General features: G+C 36.2%; 2 protein-coding genes across 5 annotated transcripts in view; one reads left to right on the forward strand and one right to left on the reverse strand.

The window, feature by feature from the left end:
• Positions 1-306: 306 nt before the first annotated feature.
• NHLRC3 (NHL repeat containing 3) lies at positions 307-11,237 on the reverse strand. 2 transcript variants are annotated; one of them, XM_039872933.1, is made up of 7 exons: positions 10,880-11,237; positions 9,890-10,042; positions 9,511-9,598; positions 7,316-7,516; positions 4,503-4,594; positions 1,880-1,992; positions 307-754 (listed from the first exon to the last, which is right to left on the reverse strand). In XM_039872933.1, the coding sequence occupies exons 1-7, from the start codon at positions 10,961-10,963 to the stop codon at positions 502-504; spliced, it is 984 nt and encodes a 327-aa protein (XP_039728867.1). In that variant the 5' UTR covers positions 10,964-11,237; the 3' UTR covers positions 307-501. The 2 variants fall into 2 exon arrangements, with proteins under 2 accessions (XP_039728867.1, XP_039728866.1); XM_039872932.1 differs by having other exon boundaries at positions 308-754; positions 9,451-9,598; positions 10,880-11,234.
• Positions 11,238-11,527: 290 nt separating this feature from the next.
• Positions 11,528-23,027, forward strand: part of PROSER1 (proline and serine rich 1) — a 33,066-nt gene continuing 21,566 nt past the window's right edge. For 2 of the 3 annotated variants that reach the window (XM_039872930.1, XM_039872929.1), the window contains exons 1-5: positions 11,528-12,366; positions 15,597-15,662; positions 17,887-17,955; positions 20,020-20,114; positions 21,170-21,263. In XM_039872930.1, the coding sequence (XP_039728864.1) occupies positions 12,322-12,366; positions 15,597-15,662; positions 17,887-17,955; positions 20,020-20,114; positions 21,170-21,263 (369 nt within the window). In that variant the 5' untranslated portion in view covers positions 11,528-12,321. The remainder of the gene's footprint in view (positions 12,367-15,596; positions 15,663-17,886; positions 17,956-20,019; positions 20,115-21,169; positions 21,264-23,027) is intronic. The other variant, XM_039872931.1, reaches the window with a different exon arrangement.

Raw genomic sequence — 23,027 nt, forward strand, 5'->3', positions numbered from 1 at the left:
CTAGGTTACAACCTTAGCCTCTCTTTCTGACCCCATTTTTATTAGAGTTACATTTCCTTCATTAAAATATCCTTATGCATATTTACAAGTAAAATTAAGTCACGAGAATGGCAACAAAACATGATTCTTAATTACATAAAATTTTTTTATTCTGAAACTAGTTCATGTAAAAATAAAAACAAATTCTTGTGCTTGAACTTATTATTTATTTATTTATTTATTTAGGCGAGGCAACCCTTGGTTGACCTCACAGATTGCAAGGACTCTGTGAGCTTTATAATCCCTTATTTTTTTATTTTTCATGCCTACAGCACCTGGTCATTCTAGGTGGTCTCCCATCCAAGTACTAATGAGGCTCGCCCTTGCTTAGCTTCCAAGATCAGACGGGATCGGGCTTGTTCAGGATAGCATGGTCATAGACTTTGAACATTATTTTTAAGCACTTAACAATGAATTTGAGAATGTGAACTTTCACTTGAAAGATCTCCAGGGAAAGAAACATTACGAATGGAATGAAGAGAAATAGCTATTCAAAGGCACATATTTTTGTACTTGTCTTGCTCCAATTTCTGCTACATAGATTGCTCCAGTCTTCCCACTGACGTCTAAGAGATGAGGTAAAACTTGATCTGCTAGTTGAATTGAGCTGATCACAGAACAGTAGCCAATGCTTCCTACTGGGGGTGCTGCCACAAATAAGAGCCTGCTAAGATTCAGCTGGGCTATAACCAAATACTTCTCGTCAGGAGTAAATCTAAGGAGAAAGACATTTTACATAATAAATTTATGCAAAATTAACGTTTGTTTTCTCAATATGTTTATCCCACCCCCCCCACCCCCACCAGAGCTAAAGAGCAGGCACCTACTTGAAGTTTTTTTTTTACCCCCAAAAGTTGTTTTATTGGCCCTTCTGGTTGATACATTATTTAAAGCACATTTCCTAGATCCATAATATGCTGAATTCGTTCTTTAAGTGCTCCCCCGCCACACATACACAATAACAACAACAAAACAAGTTTCACAGGTTTCACATAAGAATTTATATATCAAACTGCTTACTAAACCAATTGAGTGATTCATTTATTTTATAAATATTGAGTTCCTAGTGTGCCTATACTATTCTAGGTGCCAAAAATACAGTTGTGAGCAAGAAACCCAAATCTCTACTCTCTTGTCTTTATATTCTAGTAGGAGAATAAACAATGAAGAAATGGAGATAAAATAAAATGACAAGTATTTATAGAGGCCACAATAAAATCCTAAGAGAGTCAAAGCATACAGAGTGATGGGGGCATGGGGCATGGACTTTATTGAGGGTTTAAGTATAGGTGACCATAGTCATGGGACCTGGCTATCATAATGGGTTGCCAAAAGCAAGAAGAGTCTCAAAGAAGGCCAGAATGAGTGTTGAAGGGTTCTTTTAAAGGGATTTAAATTGATCTAATTCTGTTAATGAGGGAACAAGAGATTTGTGATGGTAGAGACTGCCAAAGATTAGCTTAAGTTTTTAAAAAATAACACTATCAGAGTACTATACAAAATGAAAGTAACATGAATCAGCGTTAGGCTGGGTAGACTCAAGATTTTCATTTTCATTCTATATTTAAAAATTTACCAAACACATCTCGAAGGTAAAGACTACAGGAAAGGTCCAGCATATACTATTTCTGATACTTGGGTCACACAGTGCACTGGGAGTGTTATTTGAAATTTGAAATATGACTGGAATTTGAAATATGACATGTTTTCTGCATACTTGTTTCCTTCCTTCTTTTCCCTGCTTAAAATTAACAATAAATATTTTAAACTTTCAGCTAGCTCTTCAGAGAATCTAACAAAGAGCAAACAAAACAAGCATTTTAAAATAAAAAGCTATTACCTAACTGAAGAAGGTCCCTCTTCTGTGAAACAATTATTCCATGCTCCTAACCACTCCCCAGTGTCTTTATCAAAAACCTGAATTCTTTTATTTCCTCGGTCAGCAACCCACACCTGAAAACGCAAACAAAAAATGTTTTCTGTAAAAGATCTATATCATGAGAAGAAAGAAAAAGAAGAAAAAAAAGGGAGACGGGAGAGAATGTTTATTTTCATTAATTTCACATATATTATCTCATTTAGTACTTATAGGACCCCAAAGAGGAAGGTATTAAAAGACCCATTTCAGACAGGAAATAAAGTTCAGAAAGGTTAAAATATCTTGTTTGAAGTCAGCTTACAACAAATGAGAGAACTATAGCCATCTGTCTGAACCCAAAGCCTATAATGCTCTGTCTGCTATATTAAACATTTGAGTAACTAAAAAACTAGAGTACTCCCATATAAGGCAGAGGATTTGTAGACACTGATGCAACAGCGTTCATTCATTCCTCTAACAAGCATTCACTGTCACTGAGTATTGCCAACTTGTCAGTTCTTGGAAGAATGACAACAAAAAACAGGCTTGCTTTTCATGAGTTCAGGCTAGGAGGAAACCAGGTATTCATTCATACTACAATATCGTTTAACCTCTACCTATTTACCAAAGTATGTCCAAAGTACCAAAACACTTAAAGAGAAAGCTTGGGAAATTTTAGTAACACATAAAGAATAATTGTAGGCTAACAACAGTTTAATTTAGGTTTGCTACAGGCTGTAATGAGTTATTAAGGAAACTGCTATTATAAAACAGGAAGGTACATTCTAAAAGACATTTCAAGTATTGTATTTAATCTATGCAACCTATGGCAAACATATTGAAATAGTTTTTAATGACATGTGGCTAGAGTTGTAGAGATCTATGTAAAAATCAACTAGAAGGGTAGACCAACCTTGCTGCCCCTTCATTCCTATTTCAGAATCTTTGGATTTCTTGGGTTTGTGGATTCACGGACTATTTTTTCAGGTAACCACGACTATGTCTTTGTCAGTGCATGTTAGTTTTGGTAGCCACTGAATTCATCTCTAATCAGAAACAAATATACATTCATTGCATCACTGTGGAAAGGCTGTTGATCCCTAAGCAAGGTAATTTCTCAAGATCTTTTCCTGATCTATGATTCTTTACTAAGGATGGGTTTTCTTTAAATATTTTGGGATTACTATCATAGATTAGTGACCAAGGAGGAAATATAGTTCAGTTCCTAGGATTGAATGACACTTGAGATTATTAGCATTATTTTTCCTACTCAGTGTATTTTAATTATGAGAAATATGGTTTAAGAAACAAATCTAACTCTGGAACTAATTATCTTTTTATGTAAGTTTGGGGTGATGATTAAATGAATTAATCATGTAAAATGCTCAGAATAGCACTGCTGTTGTTATAAAAACACAAGTGTGTAGAAATAACTTATTTTTCATTATTCAGTAATGCCAAACAATCTCCAAAGCCACTCAAAAGGACATTCCTCACCATGGCCTAGGTCTTGCATGCTCAGAAATCTGACCTTGTTCTTATCCCATGAGAGTAGTTAATTCCAACTTTCTATACAAAGTTCACACACTCAGTTATCTTCCTATGTATGATGAGAAATACCTGAAAATTTTACAATCAAAACATTCTCACTTTGTCAACATAGGAAGCCAAATAATCCAGAAAGTTCCTCGCCGAGAACAAAAATGGGTTAAATTTCTAATGGCATGAAGCGAAGATAGTCTGAAGCATCCATTATGCACCAAAACATTTAGTCATTTAACAAATATACATAAGTTACTACTATGTGCTAGGCATTGAGATATAGAGCAAAAAAGATTCAGTATGTGCCCTCATACAGCCTATACTCTATTACGGAAGACACATTATTCTATTATAGCATGATAATTACTATAATAGGGGAGTACAGGCTACTATAGGAAAACAGAAGGAGAAACTAATACCAAACAGTTCGGGTTGGGGTTTGGTTATAGGAAGGTAACCCCAAAGAAGTGGTATGTATGTTTAAAGGTGTGTAAAAGCAAAGAGGTGGCAGTGGATACAGGTGGAACAATAAGAAATGTATTGTAATTTATCAGTTAAAGATTTCTGCTCCCCAGAGAGCAGCGAGTAAAATCAAGTTTGCCTAGACTGCTTCCAAGATTAACCTCTTCTATCTCCCTTTTGATCAATATATTCTACAATTAACTTAAATTTCAGATTTACAAATATATTTGAACACCTATAGTAGTTTTCCTAGTAGGAAAGCAACTCTTTTTCCCCAAGTAATTTTATGTTCTGTTCCATTATTTGTTCCTTCTATCCTTTAATCGACATAGGAAATCTATTTTGCTCATTTCTAAATATTTGGAAACTGCTTTCATTATAGGATTCAAACATTTATAAGGGAGTAAGTAGGTATAATCAGACCTAGAGGAACTGTCCAGACACATCCAGATACACACATCCACTAACAAACATACATATCCAGATGTCCAGACATGTACAGGTTTACCAAGATTCATATACACAAGACCAGATACACACACCTAGACACACAACCTTATTCAGGCACACAGTTCCAGATATGATGACTCTGTATTTTTACCCGACCAGCTGAATCAACTGTAACACTGTGAGGTATGCTGAACTTCGCAGGCCCTGTTCCATTTTCTCCATGTAGCCAAAGCACCATGAAATCTATAAATGATAAACATATATGGTTAGGGCGACATATCTTACAGAATATCTTGTGAATTTGTGTATTATATTTCATGTTATAGGTTGCAGACGAACTATTCAATTATAACCCCTCTTTCCTGGCTTTCTGTTTATATACCCATTTGCCTAATTCTTACGCTTTACAAAAAAAAAATCATTTTGTTTCAAGCAATTAATCTATGTCTTTAATGATTATCTCCATGTGAATTTTTCATCACTCAAAACATTGTTTAGGGTTCATGTCAATCTCTCCCTCGAAACTGGTTTCCCTTCCCAACTAAACTGTTCTTTGGTATTATCATTCCCTTGAGCTTAAATAGTCACATTATGTTCCTATAGTCTGTCTCCTTTGTTACCCTGTAGTGAGTTGAATTATGGCCCCCTGAAAAGATATGTCCAAGTCCCAACCTCCAGTACCTGTGAGTGACCTGACTGGAAATAGGGTCTTTGGAGATATCATTAAGTTAGGAATTTTGAGATGAGATAATCCTGGATTTAGGATGAACCCTATATCCATTGACTTATGTCCTTATAAGAGAAAGGGGAGAGATTTGAGACACACAGAGAAGAAAACCATGTGAAGACAGAAGCAGAGACTGGGGTAATGTTGCCATAAGCCAAGAAAGGTCTGGAGCCACCAAGAAGCTGAAACAGGCAAGGAAAGAGTCTCCCCTAGTGCCTTTAAAGGAAGAAAGGCCTGCTCTTTAGATTTCAGGCATCTGTATTCCAAAACCACTGGAGAATAAATTTCTGTTTAAGCTACCCAGTTTGTAGCAATTTGTTGCAGCAGCCACAAGAAACTAATGTACCTATAGTCAATCTGTCTCCTAAATTTGGTTTCTTTCTCTCATAGAATTTTTTGGATTCTTTATCCCCAACTCATCTCCCTTTACTATCACCAAATTCAGTTACTAGGTGATAATTAACTATGTAGTCTCCATATGACATAACTTACTGCAAATGTATCCTGACATAGTACTGTGTCTTGTAAAATCTCTGCTTCTATAACAACTCTTTTCTATTTAAAAACCTCAGACTCTTTTTCTATTTTTTTTAATTTTTGTTTTTCAATTAGTGTTGACGTTCAATATTATTTTATATTAGTTTCAGGTGTACAGCATAGTAACTAGACATATAATTTACAAAGTGATTTCCCCCCATTAGTCTACTACCCATCTGACACTATACATAGTTATTACGATATTGTTGACTATATTCCTTAAGCTGTACTTCACATCCCTATGACTATTTTTTAACTTCCAATTTGTACTATAGTTGTTTTTGCTTTCTGGCCAACATGAGGTTTTTTTAAAAATTTTATTTTATTACTAGTTTCAAGTATATAATACATTGGTCAGAGAAAGATAAATATCATATGATTTCACTTACATTCGGAATCTAAGGAAAAAGAAGAAACTAATCAAAAACAGACTCGTAAATATAGAGGACAATCTGGTGATAGCCAGAGGGGAAGGGAGTTAGGGGGCTGGGAGAATCGGGTGAAGGGTTAAAGAAGTACAAATTAGTAGCTGATAGATGGTCACAGGGATGGGGAGCACGGCATAAGGAATGCAGTTAGCACTAATGTAATGGTTAGGTAGACAGTCAAAGACTCTTTATAGGCAAAATTATGGCTTCAAACTCCTTAGATATGCTGTGGAGGAGAGACTTCCATGACATGACCTCTGCCAGACCCGTGAACTAGATATGGGCCACAGCAGAGATTGCTTCATGTAAATCCCCTCGTAGACTGTCTGATCTATCTCTGCCCCTGGCAAGATAAGGCCTTTTCCCCTTATCTCGGGCAGGTCACCACCAGTTCCCCTATTCATCCTGCTCTGTTCTATATAATTCTTTAACCCCTAACTGCAGCTTGGAGGATATCCACATCATCTTGCTGCTGTCCAAGATGTGCCTTCTGTTTAAGTTCCTTTAATAAACTCTTGATGTAATGCTGGGGTTGTCAGCCTCTTCCTTTGATCTCCTGGCCCCAAGAAATTTTCCCAAAATAAGCTAAGAATATCCCACATCTTATTTTCTAATATTTAAAAAACTGCATTCTAAGCTTCATTCCTAAAAACCTGCTAATACCACCTATAACCTGGAGTGATAAAGGCTCCTCCCATTTCACTGTTCTCCTCCCACCAAAACCAGTTTAATGCAAGAACTATTTCCTTTGTGAACTCTTGTCTTACTTCTTCAGTCAACAGTAATTCTTCCTCCTAATTTTATTTTACAATTTTATTAATTCTATTACCAATACTATAGAGTGGCATTTAACTTTCATTGGTAATAGATCTACACTTAGGATACTACTGAGGTTGCAAATTTACAGGGAATTCAATAAAACACTTGCTGATCAATCAAACTGCAGGATACCTCAACTCTGAGATTTCTAACCTCCCAATTCTTAATTGAAAAAATAACCACTTATTTCTTGAGCTCAGTATAACTTCTCATACAGCCTCCAGTTCATTTCAAAGGAAACACCTAGCTTTTGGTGAAGAATAAGTAAGACTATTATCAGAACCATTTATTATTGGCTATTCCACACATCTTTTCTTTTTTCCTAGTAATATACTTGAGTCTTTCACACATAGGTTCATTTAAAATATACTATTATATTAAATATCAAACAAATTAAGTCCGATTTATTAAATAATGTTCTTATAATATCATATATAAAATGAAGTCATGTACCTTGGGACAACTTGATCAATCTGTTATTTAATCCTCCATCTCCGTCCACAATGTAAATATCTCCTGTGTCCTCTACATATAATTCTGCAGGGTTATCGAACTGCAGAGGATTCAAACCAGAGCCTTTTTCGCCTGGGGTACCCAAGACTTGAACGAGATCACCAAAGGAACTGTATTTTTTAATAGTATGACCATAGGATCCTATAAAGACAGGCATGCATATTTCACAAATATACCACTCTACAAACATTCCTGTTTTTTAAGTATAGTTGAGCCTTGAACAACAGGGGGTGGGGGAAGTGATTAGGGTGCCAATCTCTGCACAGCTGAAAATTCACATACATCTTTTGACACTCATAAAACTTTACTAATATCCTACTGCTGACCGGAATTTATTGACAACTTAAACATTCGATTAACACATATTTTGTATTCTTACAAGAAAGCTAAAAAAAGTTATTAAAAACATCGTAAGAAAATACATTTTCCGGCAGTTACTGAAAAAAATTCACATGTAAGTGGACACACGCAGTTGAAACCCATGTTGTTCAAGGGCCAACTATAAGCCAAGAGCAAAAATTTGATAGAATTAAACAATAATAAAAAGTTAATAGGGTCAGATAATTAAATGTTATATTTGACAAGCCACAGAGCTTCTTTATCAGTTGTAGCCAAATCTGTTCATGAAGTAAAATCTCAGGTACTCCACAATAAGTAGATTCTAAATTCAAATAAATAAAACTAAAAAATTGACACCTTATACAGAAAGCTCATGTTAAATGTTATGGGTAGACTCATGTTATGGGTAGACTATTTTCCATTTTTATCTGATGACCTTGAATAAGCATTACTTGTAAAAGGAAATCAAGGAACAATCTACATTTGAAAACTCTTATTTCAATCATTAATGTGCAGATCTCAAATTTCAGGTCAACGAAAAACATTTTCTATAACAGAGGTCCGCAACCTCCCCCACCCCCAATGCAGATCAGTACTGGTCCTTGGCCTGTTAGAAACTGGGCTGCATAGCAGGAGGTGAGCAGCAGGTGAGCCAGAGAAGCTTCATCTGTATTTGCAGCCACACCTCAGAGCTAGTATCACCACCCCAGCTCCCTGTCAGATCTTTAGGCATTTGATTATCATAGGAGCACCAGTCCCTGGTGCCAAAAAGGTTGGGAACCACTGCTCTGTAATACAGATTTTTTAAAAGTCTGTATTTTAAATCTGTATCGTGTAAACAAACTTAAAATTCAACCCATTAACTTTTCTTTCCTAAAAAGGGAATAAATCTTTCCAAATCACTAATATCTTATTTTCTCACATTAAGATTTTTTTGAGTTATAATTATCTTACAAGCAAAGTATAAAGTACAATATTAATAAGTAGGAGAAAACCTACTGCTAAGAGAAATCAACTTGAAGGCATACCAAGACCAAACTAACTAGTAGCTGTTCAAAAGATAAACTGGGTACACTGAGCTTACTGGAAATAAAGTAAAGTAGCTTACAACACAATTCTATTTTGAAAATTGTATTTATTGTTATACTTGATTTGGAGACTTTACCTAAAGTTTGTTGCAATAAGAATAAAACATTAAAGAAAACAAACTCCAAAGTTTCTAAGGAATTAGCAAAAGTGATAGAATACCAGTAATGTTTTTTAAAAATGGCTGATTTGCAGCCCTGTTTTTATTAAAAGGAATTTATTCCATTGAAAAGTGGAAAGGAATACAAAAACTGTCTTCAGATCTGTACATGGAAAAACAAGATATAATGGAAAGAATGAAGAGATCGTGTGTTTTTATTTCTGGAAATCAGTGAAGCATTCTATTTAAAAAGATCACATGAATGGGATGAATTATAAAGTAAAGGCCTTTAACGGTAAATCCTAAAAAAAAGTGAATATAGTCAAATTTTATTAGAATGATCTTAGAGGTAATCTTGTTTTTTTGGTTTAAACACAATCTTAGCATCCAAAATACAGTTTGAAATAAATGGGTCATTAGCTGAGGCTCAGAAATCTTTTGGATTCTGAGAACATATGTGGTAATGGCACTTTTTATATAAACTGAGATCTCATTAATTACAAAGTGTAATTTCTAGCAATATAAAATTAATCGATATTGGTTCACATACCACTTCCTACATCTGTGATCCAGACGGATTGTTCATGCAGTGTACTGGCTGCAAACATACCATGAGGTGTGTCAACTGTATAATTCCAGGCTCGTAGGAAATATCCATCCTCTGTGAACACTAATACCTTTTGGATGTTTTCCCCTCTCTGAAGGTATACAAAAATAACTGCTTAGATAAAATCAGTTTTAAGGAAGTAATTTTTATTTTGGCAGAAAGAAACAAAAGTTAAAAGTTAATCGAGAAAATCAGTAACATTTCAAACCCAGCTTCAAAACCTAACAATATTAATGTCTATCACATTGAAAGCCAAAATATTCACTTAAAACCAATTCAAAAAACAAATTCCACTACTAGCATAATAAAAACATATATGGTTACTTAGTTAGGCTGTTGTTTACTTTGTGTTCGTAATTAAAAAAAAAAAAGTTATACTTACTTGGGCTACGTAAACCAGTCTGTTCAGAGAGTCAACTGCAACACAAAATGTTGCTCCAGTAAAATATTCTGAATGTTTAGGCCAACCTACTTCCAGCCGGTAAAGAATTTCCTCAGTTCTCCAGGAAACTTGAAAAACAAACTCCCTTAAAACCTTAAATAAAATCAGAAGATTAAGATTAAGATTCAGGTTAAAAAAGAAAAAAAAAAAAAGCTTATTTTTAAGCATGCTTTGACACCTGACACAACTCAGAAATGATTGGGAAGAAACGGGTTTATGTATTTAAAGACCATGTATTTAAAGACCAAGACCACCACAATACAAATCTGCAAATTATTTGAGGATGTAGTGGGAGCTGGGAAAGAAAATAAGGAACATGTTGATAATGTATCATACACAGATGCTCCTTGACTTACCTCCTGATAAGACCAACGTAAATTTAAAATGTGGTTAAGTCGAAAATCACTTACCTACTAAACGTCATAATTTAGTCTAGCCCTCCTTAAACATGCTCTGAATACTTACATTAGCTTACAGTGGGTCAATTACCCTGAGTTTCATCTCAAAAACCCTTCCTCTTCTCATCAGAAGCAGAAGACACATATGCGCGTTTCATAAACGAGATGGGATTCGAAAACACAATATCCAAAAAGAACCTCTACAATGGAGAGTACCCACTGTTTACTCTCCTGATCGTGTGGCTAACTGAGAACTGTCAAGCATCACGAGAAAGTACCATACTTGCATAGAGCTGGCCCCTGGAAGTACAGTGTCTACTGAATGTTGTCACTTTTGCACCATCATAAAATGGAAAATCATTAAGTCAGGGACCCTCTACACAAATATTTTAACATCGAGGCACAAGGCAACACCTAGGGGTTCCGATCCCCTCACCCATGTTTCAGACAAGCCAGTGCTCCCACCACCTCTGTCCCACAAGCGTCACCTCCCAAAAGTGCTATCCACACATTTCCTCACTATTCAACTCACCGGGGAATCACGAATACGCGAATGCAAAACCAGAAGTGCAAGAAAGCAGCCAGCGCCAGCCACGCAGAACCAGAATCTCGCCATGACGAGACAGGAAGCCCAGTGAGGAGCTTCCGTGGGCGGCTGGGGGCGTCCCCGGACAGCCTCTGGTCCACACGGTTCCTCTATGCACACAGCGCCCGCCTGGCCTCCGAGCCGAACCCCCTATCTCCAATCGCTCCTCCCTAGACGCGGAAAGTTTGAGAGCCGGAAAGGAGCAAACAGCAAGGCGAAAAATCATTAGAACTCGGCTTCCGGAGTCCCAGAGCATTCCCGGGTCCCCACCCCCACGTCACGTGCCTTGGGCTGACCCAGTGACCACCCTTTCTCGCCCCGCAGGGAGGTCTGAGCTGAAGACTTCTCCAGTCTGCCAAAATAAGGGTGCCCATAGCTATGCCTTAACCACTCGACATTCATTGTTTTTAAGTGAAGATTGACCAATCAGAAGCTAGCACAGATCAACCCGATACATAGAGATGTGACCCTCAAAAAATGACTTCCAGGTTCTGCAAAGGATGTCATCCGCATCCGATTCCGAGGCATTCAGGCATATACCATTGACACCCTATGTTCCCACACAAGGACCCCCTCCCTCGGCTTTCGAGGAGGAGTGGCCTAAACTGGCGGCGCGACGTTGAGCTTACTCGGGCGCGACGGTCTTCCTTGAAGGCCCAACGGAGCTGGTGGGCGCTGAAGGGGTAACCGGGAAGGGCTCTTGGCTGCGTTTGCGCTGCGGAGTGCTGGAGTCCCCCGCCCCAAGACACTGTACCCCTTCGCCCGGCTCCCGTGCTCTCCAGCTACCAGTCCGTTCCTGAAAGCTGTTGCAGTTGTAACAAAGAGCCAGCCAGGCCTCCGCTGCCCAGGCTCCGGGACCCAGGATCCCGACGAGCGGCTGAGGGTGAGCGCGAGCTGGGTCATGAGTCCAGGTTCGCGGCGGTGAGGGCCGACTTTGAAAGCGCTGGTGCGGGCGGAGAGGCCAGCGCCTCCTTCCTCGCCGCCCGCGGGACTCGGGACTCAGGTGCCTCGGCTCCCGTGCGTCTCCACCCAGGATAGCGGCTTCACGACTGTCCCTCGGCGGCGCCTGCCTTTCAGCTACAGGAGACCGGCGCTTAGCCCTGGCTACCGAAGCCCAGATTTCTCTGCGGGACTCAGAGAGGACCCGGCTCTTCCCAGAGGTGTTCTGAAGTTTTATGGGAAAAAAAGCTGGGTTTTGTTTTTATAAGTCTCCACTTCTAGAAAATTTTGCCACGTTTGAAGTACTGTCTACCTCTTCGCATCCTTTCCTGCTCCTGGAGGCTTTTTCCTCTTAAGTTTTAAACATTTTCACTGTCGGAGCTGACCAGGGATGAACGTTTTGTAATCGAAGGTATAACTGTTATAACCACGTCGGGAGAGTGGCCAAGATGGATAAAAAGTCTTTTGAAACTGTGCTGGATGAAATTAGAAAGGTAATTACACATAATTCCTTAAATTATTCCATGAGGGAGGAATTCTCATAGCTTTTCTTAATTTGATAGACTGCGTGCCGATTGTGCGAAACACTGGTTTTGACTGCAAAATTGTTTGGAATTTTAACATCTAGTGTAGGCATTTATATCTTGATACACTAACGAAACAAATAGAAATTAAGTCATGTTAACGCTATAAACATGTTGAAAATTTCGGCGGTATTGTAGAAATTATATTAAGAGAGTCTTCGGTTCCGAAGCTGGCTGTACAAATCTTTGGTAGCTCTGTACTTTTGGATAAGTGATTTATTATGTATGAACCGATTTCTTCATCTTTTAGTAACATAAGAGTGGCTGAAAACTAAAGATAACGTGTAGAAAGTGTCTTTAATGGCAGTTATCATAAAAGCTTGTTCAAATCTGAGAATTGGCAGACCGTATATTGCCTGGGCCAGGCAAAATTAGTGCCGTGATGAAAAAGCGTGGCATTAAGTTTAAAGTCATACTCTTAGGAATAGGTTTCAATAACTTGAATTCCAAAACTTTTTTTTTCCTGTTTTCCAAGTTTTTACTTCTGCTTAAGGACATTTCACGTACTCCACCTCCCAGACTGAATCAGACCGCAAAAAATTTTGGAATCTAGCTTTGATCATAACAGTACCTCAAAGCACAAAAATAAGAGTTTATGTAATAGGAACTGGAAAGCCTTAACTGTAACATTTTTATGGTAATAGAGGGTACTCTGTTTACAACTTCTGAGCAATTATCTACTAATTTCCATACCTTTAAGACCCTTGACTGACTTGGAAAAATTTGCCCATGAGGTGAAATTTACATATTTGACAATACTGAATGTTCTTTTTGGAATGGAATTTCTGCTTTTGCAAGCTCAGTTTGTCCAGTTAGGATTTGCAGTGAAGTATCACCATGCTAACTCAGTATTAGGAATTTGCCATAATTTGTTCGTGAGCTGATATTTAACTACTGTTTATGAGAAAATAATTTGTCCATTAAGGTAGACTAGTAGATTTCTATCATTGGAAGCTTTAGGGTATCAATTTGAGTATTTCCCCTTTCTAGGTTGTGAAAAGATCACATAGTAAATACGAATGAGGGGAATAGCAAATTTTCCAGAGATGAAAATCACACTCACACAAGATAGCAACTTAAGTCCTTATTCCTGATTTGCAATCAAAATGTGTTTTGCTGTCTATGCCAAGTAATTATTCGATTAAAATGAGATGAAAATATAGGCATATCTAAATATGATAATTACTTTTTTTTTTTAAGTTACTCTCAGACTTTATAAATATAAGTCAGTTGAAACTAGGTAACCTCTTCCTGAGTGTCACCATAGGTCCATAGGTAATACTGGCTGTCACTACTGTCATTTAAAGCAAAGATATTTAAGAAGATACTAGGAAGGGAGAAGAAAGGAGGAGGGAGGGCAAAGTTGAATTTGCTTTTCCAAAAGGAGGTAAAGTAATAGCCATAATTATTGAGCACTTACTGTGTTTGCTTGTTTTAAGCACTTTCTAAGAGCTATTTGATTTGATTCTCCTAACAATCCATGAGGTGTAGGTCTATGCTCCTCATTTTACATGCGGCAAGCCTAGTCTGTGAGGTCAACTAGTTCAAAGTTACACAGCTAGTAAGTGGAGGTGAGATTCAGTTCAAATAAAGGCAGTTCTGACTATGGAGATCCATGCTGTTGTGCCTGAGGATACAGTCGAGCCTCTAAGGCACTGATGAAAGAATTGAGACATGTCTTGGCATCAACACAATCCAGGATTTTGTCCAGAAACTTGCTTTTGATTATATTCAATAATGATAACTCCCAAGATTACATTATCCAGAATGCCATTTCCCTCCCTTTTTCAATGAAAATTAAACTACTGAGCACACTGGATGTTTTTCTTAGTTGACTGGTTATAGTATTTACTCCTAGCAGAATGATACATGGAAAATACAAGTACCATAGTTTCATCGTAAAAGCAAAGGGATTAGTTTATTTTTAACAATTGGTAGTTACTCAGGCCCATTGACCATTTTTTTATGGAGGTACTCTCTTATTTTTTTGTATTTGTTTCTAAAATTAAGTTATTTTTTCCTTTCCCTTTCTGCCTGCCTGCCCGCCCGCCCACCTCCCTCCCCCTCCCTCCCTCTTCCTTCCTTCCTTCCTTTTCTTTTTCTCTCTTTGTTACCAAATTATGATAGTCTGGTGTTTCCATCTGTACGCTCAGCAAATAGTCGCAAGGAGAGTATACATGATTTCATGAAGCTCTCAGTAGTGCTGAGTTAAGGCCACCGGACTTCTCTCTGAATTTCTCATTGGTAGATTCCATGCGAGGAACCATCATTTACTGAATACCTACTATGTGTCAGATATACTGTTGACTTTTAATTATCACAGTATCTTTGAGGTGGGTAGTGAATGGTCTTTCCCTTTTATGAGGGAGGAGGCTCTCAGAGTAATTAAAATGCCTCTCAGAGGCCACACGGCCAGTTAGTGGCAGGTGCACAGCTTGAATTCAGGGCTCTCTGGCTTCTTGGGGGTCTTTATATCCCTGTAGAAATACTTAGAGCCTCAACTGGACCTTGTCTTATTCATGTTTCTCTGTGACAGCACATGATAGATACTAAATAAGTAAATATTGTCCAATGGATGAGTAATGTCTGACATTTACTCTTAAAAATAACAGGTTGAATTTAGGATATTTTGAAACTCAACATTTACAGAAATTCTATATGTAATTTCTGTTAATGTCAAATCCTAATTCTTTTCTCTTTCTGTGTAGGAGTGAGTAGGGAGTTTTCCAGTTTCTCAGTGTATCCTTTATAGCAGTGGTCCCCAACCTTTTTGGCACCAGGGACTGGTGCTCTTATGAGAATCTAATGCCTGACAATCTGAGGTGGACCTGAGGCAGTGATGCTAGTGCAGGGGCATAGCTGCAATTAAAGCCCACCGCTCATCTCCTGCCCCTGCAATTAAAGCCCACTGCTCACCACCTGCTCTATGGGGGCAGTTCCTATGCGGCCTGGGGATTCGGGACCCTTGCCTTACAGCATGGAACCTGGAAAGGTAGAATGTCATGTCACCTCAGTGACTTTAGCTGCTTTTGCATGCTGGGGTGAAAAAGGTCTTCCACTGTTTGAGTTGCTTAGGCATTTTGCTATGTACATCTTACTGTTCTGTTTACATATATTAATGTTGTTTTTCTGTTTTTTAGGCTGTTTTGACAGAGTACAAATTAAAAGCAATTGAATATGTGCATGGATATTTCTCTAGTGAACAGGTATTCCTCTATTTGTTTAAGCAGAAGTTTTTTTGTGTGACATTCTGGTTAATGTCTATTTACCCGCTGGTCAGGGTCAGAATCACTTTTACTTTGTTGTTGTACTTATTCAGGAACTTTAGAAGCTTTCAGTTTTGGTAGAAAGCTTTTCAGAATTTATAGTTTGTGTTATTTTATAAACATAACCTCTTTCATGACAATATCATATACTAACAATTTTAAAATGCATTGTCTAAAAAGAGCAATTCAAAGTATGTATCATCCTGTGCATAACATTATAAATTTATAAACTTCTACTAGTAAATGTATTCAAATTTATACAGTATATGTAAGTCAGTACTTACAATATTCACTACATATTACAAAAGAAAACTTGAATAAGTGTTGAAATATTTTCTTATTTGAAGCCACTAAGTGAAAATTTAATAATAAGGAAAAAAATACAGTATCTAATAAGTAGTTTCTGTAACTTCAAGAAGACCAGTGGTAGTTTAGTGAAAACGTTTACCCAACTTTAGGGAGAGTTTGCTAATTTAAAAAACTACATATGCATGTACACACACACACACACACACACAGAGTTCTGAGGGACACTCAGAAAATACTTGATAGACAAATAGTGCAGAAATAGAAATGTACATCTGGAAAACAGTTCTGGGAAAGGGTAGGAACGTATATACGGTAGACAGTGTATGAATATAGATTGAGTTAGTAAATGCTCCAGCTTTCCATCTATTTCTCAAGCTGTCGCAAGCTTGATGCTTAAGCCTGTAGAAGTTCTGTCTACGAAATTCCTAAAATCTTCTTTATGATTTGCATTTGTTACTGGCTATTTAATGAGTATTTTTCAGCCATTACTTCTCAAAATCACCTTGTGCTTTTTAAAAATTTAAGTGTTTTGAAAAGATTTATAATTTCTCATAGGTAATAGCTTTTATTTCCTTTGTTTATGTGTTTGTGTGTGTGTATGTGTGTATGAAATTTTGTAGAAAACTTCTCTTAGTGGTTATTCCACTTTGCTAAAGTCATTAAAAGCTTTATTAAGCCACTTTCTAAGGGTGTGACCATCTAAGCCTTCTTTCTTTTCCATAGTGAAGATTGTTCTTCCTATATCAGACATGATAGTTTGTAAAGTTTTATGGCTGGTAAAGTGCCAGGCAGCATTTACTATATAGTAAAAACATTATTCCTATAAAAGTGAGGATAAACAATACACTCTTACCAAATTATCTAGAAAGTACACATAATACTATTTGTTGTTTGGTATCTCTTAATAAGGAATAAAAAGTATTTTTATTCTTCTACATTTATCTCTCCAGTTTTTATATTAAACATCCTTCGAGACCTTAATACATTTTTAGGAGCTCATAGTAAAATAATTCATTAACCCAGATTTTATTATCTTCTCTTCTTGAGGGTTTTTTTTCTACTGGAGTGTCCTTGGAGGCGGTGAACCAGGATGGTAGTGACCACACAGAGACTTTAATATTGTGATCTTGATGCCCTGCTCACCTCTTACTAGCTACCTCACAATATCTCTCTCATTTGTTTGAAGTTCACCAGTGGTGGTGGGAAAGAGAACTTGGCTTTCTATATTCTCAAAATAACCTACCTTTTAGAAGCTGCTGGATTAATTCATGGTGATGCGTTCATTTTTAGGGAATAGATCTATGATGTAAATAGGAGTATTATGCTTTCCAAATTCAAGTAAAAGAGTAGAAGTTAGTGGACCTACACTAAACTACACCACCAAATACCCTTTTGTGATTAATTAAAACTGTCACTCTCCACTAAATTTTTAAAGTTTTCTATGCTGACATTTTATCTCCATCTAGTACTTTTCCAACCTTCCTTTTCTTTAGGTACTTTCTTTTCCCTATATCTCATACTTTATTTCTAAACCAGTGCTGTCCAAGACTTTCTGTGATGATGAAAATGTTCTCTGTCTTCACTATCTATTATGGTAGCTACTAGGCTTCATATGGCAGTTAAGCACTTTAAAATGTGGCTTATGCCAGTAAGGAACTGAATTTTTTATTTGATTTGAATTTAAGTAGCTGCACGACTATCCTGTTATAACACAATCTCAACTTTGGTGCCATGCTTACCCTCATCTGGGCACAGGCAGCATATTTTGAATAGTAATTCAAAATACTGAAATAAATCTTGCAGAAATGTTTGCAAACACATTGTCATTAGAACTAAATTACTTCTTTGCATTCAGGTGGTTGATTTACTGAGATATTTCTCCTGGGCTGAGCCTCAGTTGAAGGCAATGAAAGCATTACAACATGTAAGTAACTTATTTTTCCTTAGAATGTAGAATTTAAGTATTTTGAAGTCTCCCCTAGTTTTCTGTTATTCATTTCAAGTTGTAGTTTGTTTGCATTAGAAAAACCCTAAATTTTATTATATTTTGTTTATTAAAAATAACTTAAAAAGTTAAAACTTCTCACACTGTACATTTAAATTATGTGTTCTGTACTATTAAATTGCACATAGGTTCATAATTGGCAGATTGAAGGAGAAAATATTTATAAGCAAGTAAAACATAGGATTTGAATTCTTAAGTATTTTTATGTACTTTCCTCTATTTTTGGATTCAGGCTTAGAAGAATAGTCTGATGTGTTTATACTTATACTCTTTGGACAAACACTGCCCAAATGAACTTTCAGCACTGATAGAGATATTTTATATCTGCTATCCTGTATCATAGCTACTGGCTACATATGGCTTTTGAGTTCTTAAAATATGTCTAGGCTGCCTGAGGAACTGTAGTTTTAGTTTTATGTAATTTTAATTTAAACAGGCCCTGGTGCCTAATGGTTGCTGAAGAGGCAGCACAGTTCTAGAGCCTAGATTAACAGAGCCAACTAATTCAAACAGTATCTGGCTGTCTAGGAAGATTTTCCTAGGAGTATCAGTCATGGATAGCTTTAAGGAAATCAACAGATCCTTAACTTCCTAAACTAACTTGCCTAAGACAGTGTGTGGGTCTGTTAGTGCTTCTCTTTTGTAACAATTACTTTTTTCTATTTTACAAAAAAATGGTTATCTCAGCCATCTACCAATCACCTGTGGGTGGAAAGCTTTCCCCAGGGCCAAAGAGACAGTGCAATCTCCTGAGAGGGAGAGCAAAGCAGAGGGCTTCTTTAAGAAATGCTGTCGAAGACCTTACCTTATTTAATCAAGACAACAGACTTGTGAAAAAGCTCTGAAGCCTGCTTGCCTGTGTACCTACTTACCTTAGAATTAAAGTCCAGAAGTGAGAAGGCTAGCACAGGCACAACTTAATGCATTTATTTGAATTAAATTAAGCTCAGCCTTTTTGGACGAAGTAAGTCTGATTTGTTTGTTTTCACTCTGAATACTGACTGTGACAATTAGGTTACATAATAGACCTTTTCAAAAATGAGCTAAATCAGTAGTTTCAGGGTTTTTACAAATATATAATAAACATTTATAAGGAAGTCAGTCTTTTGCAAATGTTTAAACTTCTGGTAAAATTTTTAGATGTCAGTGTGAAAACATGAGAAGGGATATGTAGTTTTACCAGTTCTTTTGAGTTTGGTACGTGAGTAAAAATGTTTGAAAGCTATTGCTCCAAATTTGAGGAATCTATTGGGTATTGATTCTAACTGATCTTACACTGACTTTGCTTCTGAATTTCCTGCACTTTTAAAATAAGTTTATAAATTGGTCAAATCATCTACCTGCTCTTCAAAAATAAAGATACCTTAGTCAAATAAGCTATGTAACATCCCACATAATTTGGAGTGCTACAATGCACATTAACCTAAGACTTAAAGTTCTGCAGCAAAGAAACTCGTTTAAGCCATCTTTTTCGTAGCTGGTGTGACTGTAGTACCTATTTTTAGTAACATTGTTTAACACCATGGACCTCACTTTAGGAGGTGCTGATTATGGCATGCTCTAACTGACAAATGAGATTTTTTGTAACTTCTCGTGAAATCTATCTCCCATATGTGTAGATATCCCTTTTTTATACAACCTTTCTAAGAAAAATAGTTTATCTATTTTTTTTTTTTCTGTAGATGAACACTGAGAAATGTGGGTAAAAAAGAGCACCTATGAGAACTTAGATCTTCATTTGAAATAGTTACATTGAAAAGCTAAAGTTTAATTCACATGCTAGTTAGGGCTTACTTTTTTTTTTTTTTGGCTTTATTGGACGCTTTGTAGGTGTCACACCAGGTTTGGGGCTTACTTTTGAGTAAGCAATTTATACCACAAATATTTACATTTCAAACACTTAACTGTTTGTTCCCCCAAAATGTCAGCTTCCGACATGAAAATTTCTCATGTTGAAATTAAAATTGTTTTTTATATTAATAGAAAATGGTAGCTGTTCAACCAGCAGAAGTGGTCAATATACTCAACTGTTTCACCTTCAGTAAAGACAAGCTAATTGCTCTTGAACTGTTAGCTTCGTAAGTATTTCTTTTTTTACTTCACTGGAAGAAATATGGAAGACTTTTTAAGTGTCTTTTAAGTCAGTGTATGTTAATGTGTCAAAATTAGATTAGTAAAGGGAACTCATAAAATCTGTGAACGCCTAGAGCTCAATTCTTCTATCAAAATATCTAGTTTACTTATTGTACATGATTATAACTTACAAAATAATGGGGCTTATCAAGTTGATTATTTATTTTGATTTGTCTGTGTTTCAGTGACTTGTTTTGTCTTCCTAGTCTGAATAACTTGAAAGGCTCATGGTAAAGCAATAGGATTTATGGTTAGATAGGTTCTGCCACGTTTCTGGCTTAATATGTGCTTATTCTTTCTGGACATTATTTTCCTCAATCGTAGAAATAGGATCTCACCTACTTAGTATGATATGTGAACTTTAAATACTGCAACATATGTGAAAGCACCTAGCACAGCACTTAACAAATGATTATAATGAATGTAAGCTCAAAGAGAAAAAGGAACTACTCTTCTGCATAAATGGAAGCGTATATAAGTTGTTGTTTGTTTATAACACATGCATTTTTTAAGTTCCTTGTATGCTTATAGATGTCCATCAAAATTAAAATTTAGCATAAGGTAAACTTCATCATTGGATCAATCATGATTTTTATTCATTAAACACATAAGTTTATTCTCTTGCCAGAACTCTCCTAACACTCATTGAGAGGCATATTTTCAAGAATTTCAAAATAGTGAATTTAATTTGTAATATTACTCTGTTGCTTTCAGGTAACCAGATAAACCTCAGTTATTATATTTACCGTCTTTATATAACATGTTATTTATATTCACCAATTAAAAGTAAACAGTCACTTATCACGCTATGTCAAGGAAGGCTTACCCAGATGTGTTTGTGTGGACGTTTTTGCACAGTGGCAGCATTGTAGCAAATGAGGTTTATCTAAGCCACAATTATTGCTCATTGAAGATATATTTGCGTGGTAAACAGGAGTTGTTGGTCACTGTGTGTTGTCCAGTTTCTTAAATAAAAAGCTAAATTGTATTTCTTTGGTAGAAACATTGTTGATGCACAAAATTCTCGTCCCATTGAAGATTTATTCAGGATAAATATGTCTGAGAAGAAAAGATGCAAGAGAGTACTTGAACAGGTAATTTTCTCAAGATTGCTGTATAAATAGTATGTTGTTTTTTTCTGAATATTGATAAAGAACCATTCTTATTCCTTTATTAACTTTGATGAATAACCTGACTGCTTTAATGTGATGGGTTAAGAATGACATCCCTGCTGTCTGTGGAGGAGAAATAGAGCTGAGTGAAGGGGACAGTGCAGGATGAAAAAAATGACTTGAAAATGAGAAGCCTGTTGGCTCCTCAGCTTGAGCCTTATGGATTATTCTTGGTCCCTTGGTAGCTTTGTCGTGGCTCCAAGCTATTGCTTTTAATTTTATGTATTTAAGAATTTAGCTTTTTGAATTTGCTTTGTCATTAAGCTTATATTAAATTTATAAGAGATAAATAATAAAGCAAAATCTCAGTTTATTAATTAAAAATCTCTAAGAGTGGGAGAAGTAGTACTTGTCCAAGCCTAGAATCTTGGTTTGTCATCTAAGGTAGTTATTTCTTAGAATTGTGATGGGTGGAAACTGAATTAGTAATTAAAAACCTGCTTGAGGAAAACATGAACTACTCTCCTACGGCCTTGCAGCCCAATCGTATTTAATCCTTACACCCTTTGCTAAGCTCAGGGAGAAGAGAACTTTGCCTTAGTCATAAATTACTGTAGCAGAAGCAGTATCTGAGCCTACATTTTGTAACGTTATTAACTTTTTCATTAGTTTTCTTGACTAAGTTCTTTAAGGAATCAAGCATTTACTGCTGTAGTTTTCTTCCTTATAAGACATTTTGATCATGTCACTTCTCAGAAATAATCTGGGCCTGAGTACTCTTTGAAATAGTCCCGTTGGTCAGTATAAATTAGTATAACTTTTCTGGAAGGTAAACTTGAAAAGCTTTTAAAATATTCATACCTTTTGACCCAAAAATGCTATTTCCAGGAATTTATTCTAAGGAAATAAATAGAAATATACAAATAAATATATAAGGGCATTTACCCTAGTACTATTTAAATACCCCAAATTTGAGATAATTTTTAGGGTTGGGGTGTTTAGTAGGAGACTGGATTATGTAGCTGTTATATGTGTTGTGAATGAATTTATAAAACCAATATACCTCTACCACAAAATATATAACATACATATTTTTAAAGATAGCCGTATATACATAACTTGATATTCCTATAACACCATATAGATCTATTAGAATATATGTCACCTAAGTTTTGTTCATTTATTTAACTAATATTTATTGTTAGGCACCATTTTAGAAGCTGGGGATGCAAGAATGAACAAGATAGACCAAAATCTCGTCCCTGAATATATCTTATAATTATATAACATTATGGTGAATACTCTGTACCCAAATAACTCTTGCGTTTTCAACAGTACATCTCTGTGGACACCCATGTCCCATGTTTTTCCACTAAGTTATAAACTTCTTTAGAAAGGAAACCTTGTCTCTTTCATCTCTGTGTTCTCCTTACCTTGTCTGTCACAAGAGCTTGGTGTTTGTAGAGTTGGACAACGTTATTCTTGGTGGTTGGAGAATAGGACGTATTAAATAACGAATGGACTTTTTAAAACAATTTACAAAATGTATTGTGAAGATGTCTTTGTATAGGAGTCTCTTAGTTGTGACATAAAAACATGTTTCCATTTTAATAATTCCGATAAAGGGATTTTACTTATTAATTTTGATCATGTTCACCACTCTAAGCGGTGATTGATGTATGAACAGATTGATTGTAATGCTGTTCCTTAATTTATGTTTTTCAGCAAGGCTTTCCAAAATTCAGA

The sequence above is a fragment of the Pteropus medius genome, unplaced genomic scaffold (assembly GCF_902729225.1).
Source record: "Pteropus medius unplaced genomic scaffold, Ma_sr-lr_union100, whole genome shotgun sequence".
Taxonomy (NCBI): domain Eukaryota; kingdom Metazoa; phylum Chordata; class Mammalia; order Chiroptera; family Pteropodidae; genus Pteropus; species Pteropus medius.

Excerpts from the sequence above, each read along its gene's own strand:
- NHLRC3 (XM_039872932.1), bottom strand. The coding sequence starts at position 10,963 with ATGGCGAGATTCTGGTTCTGCGTGGCTGGCGCTGGCTGCTTTCTTGCA. Across the intron at positions 9,599-9,889 it reads GACTGGTTTACGTAGCCCAA|AGAGGGGAAAACATCCAAAA; the intron begins GTAAGTATAACT and ends GTATACCTTCAG. Across the intron at positions 1,993-4,502 it reads CAGTTGATTCAGCTGGTCGG|GTGTGGGTTGCTGACCGAGG; the intron begins GTAAAAATACAG and ends TTGCGTTTTCAG.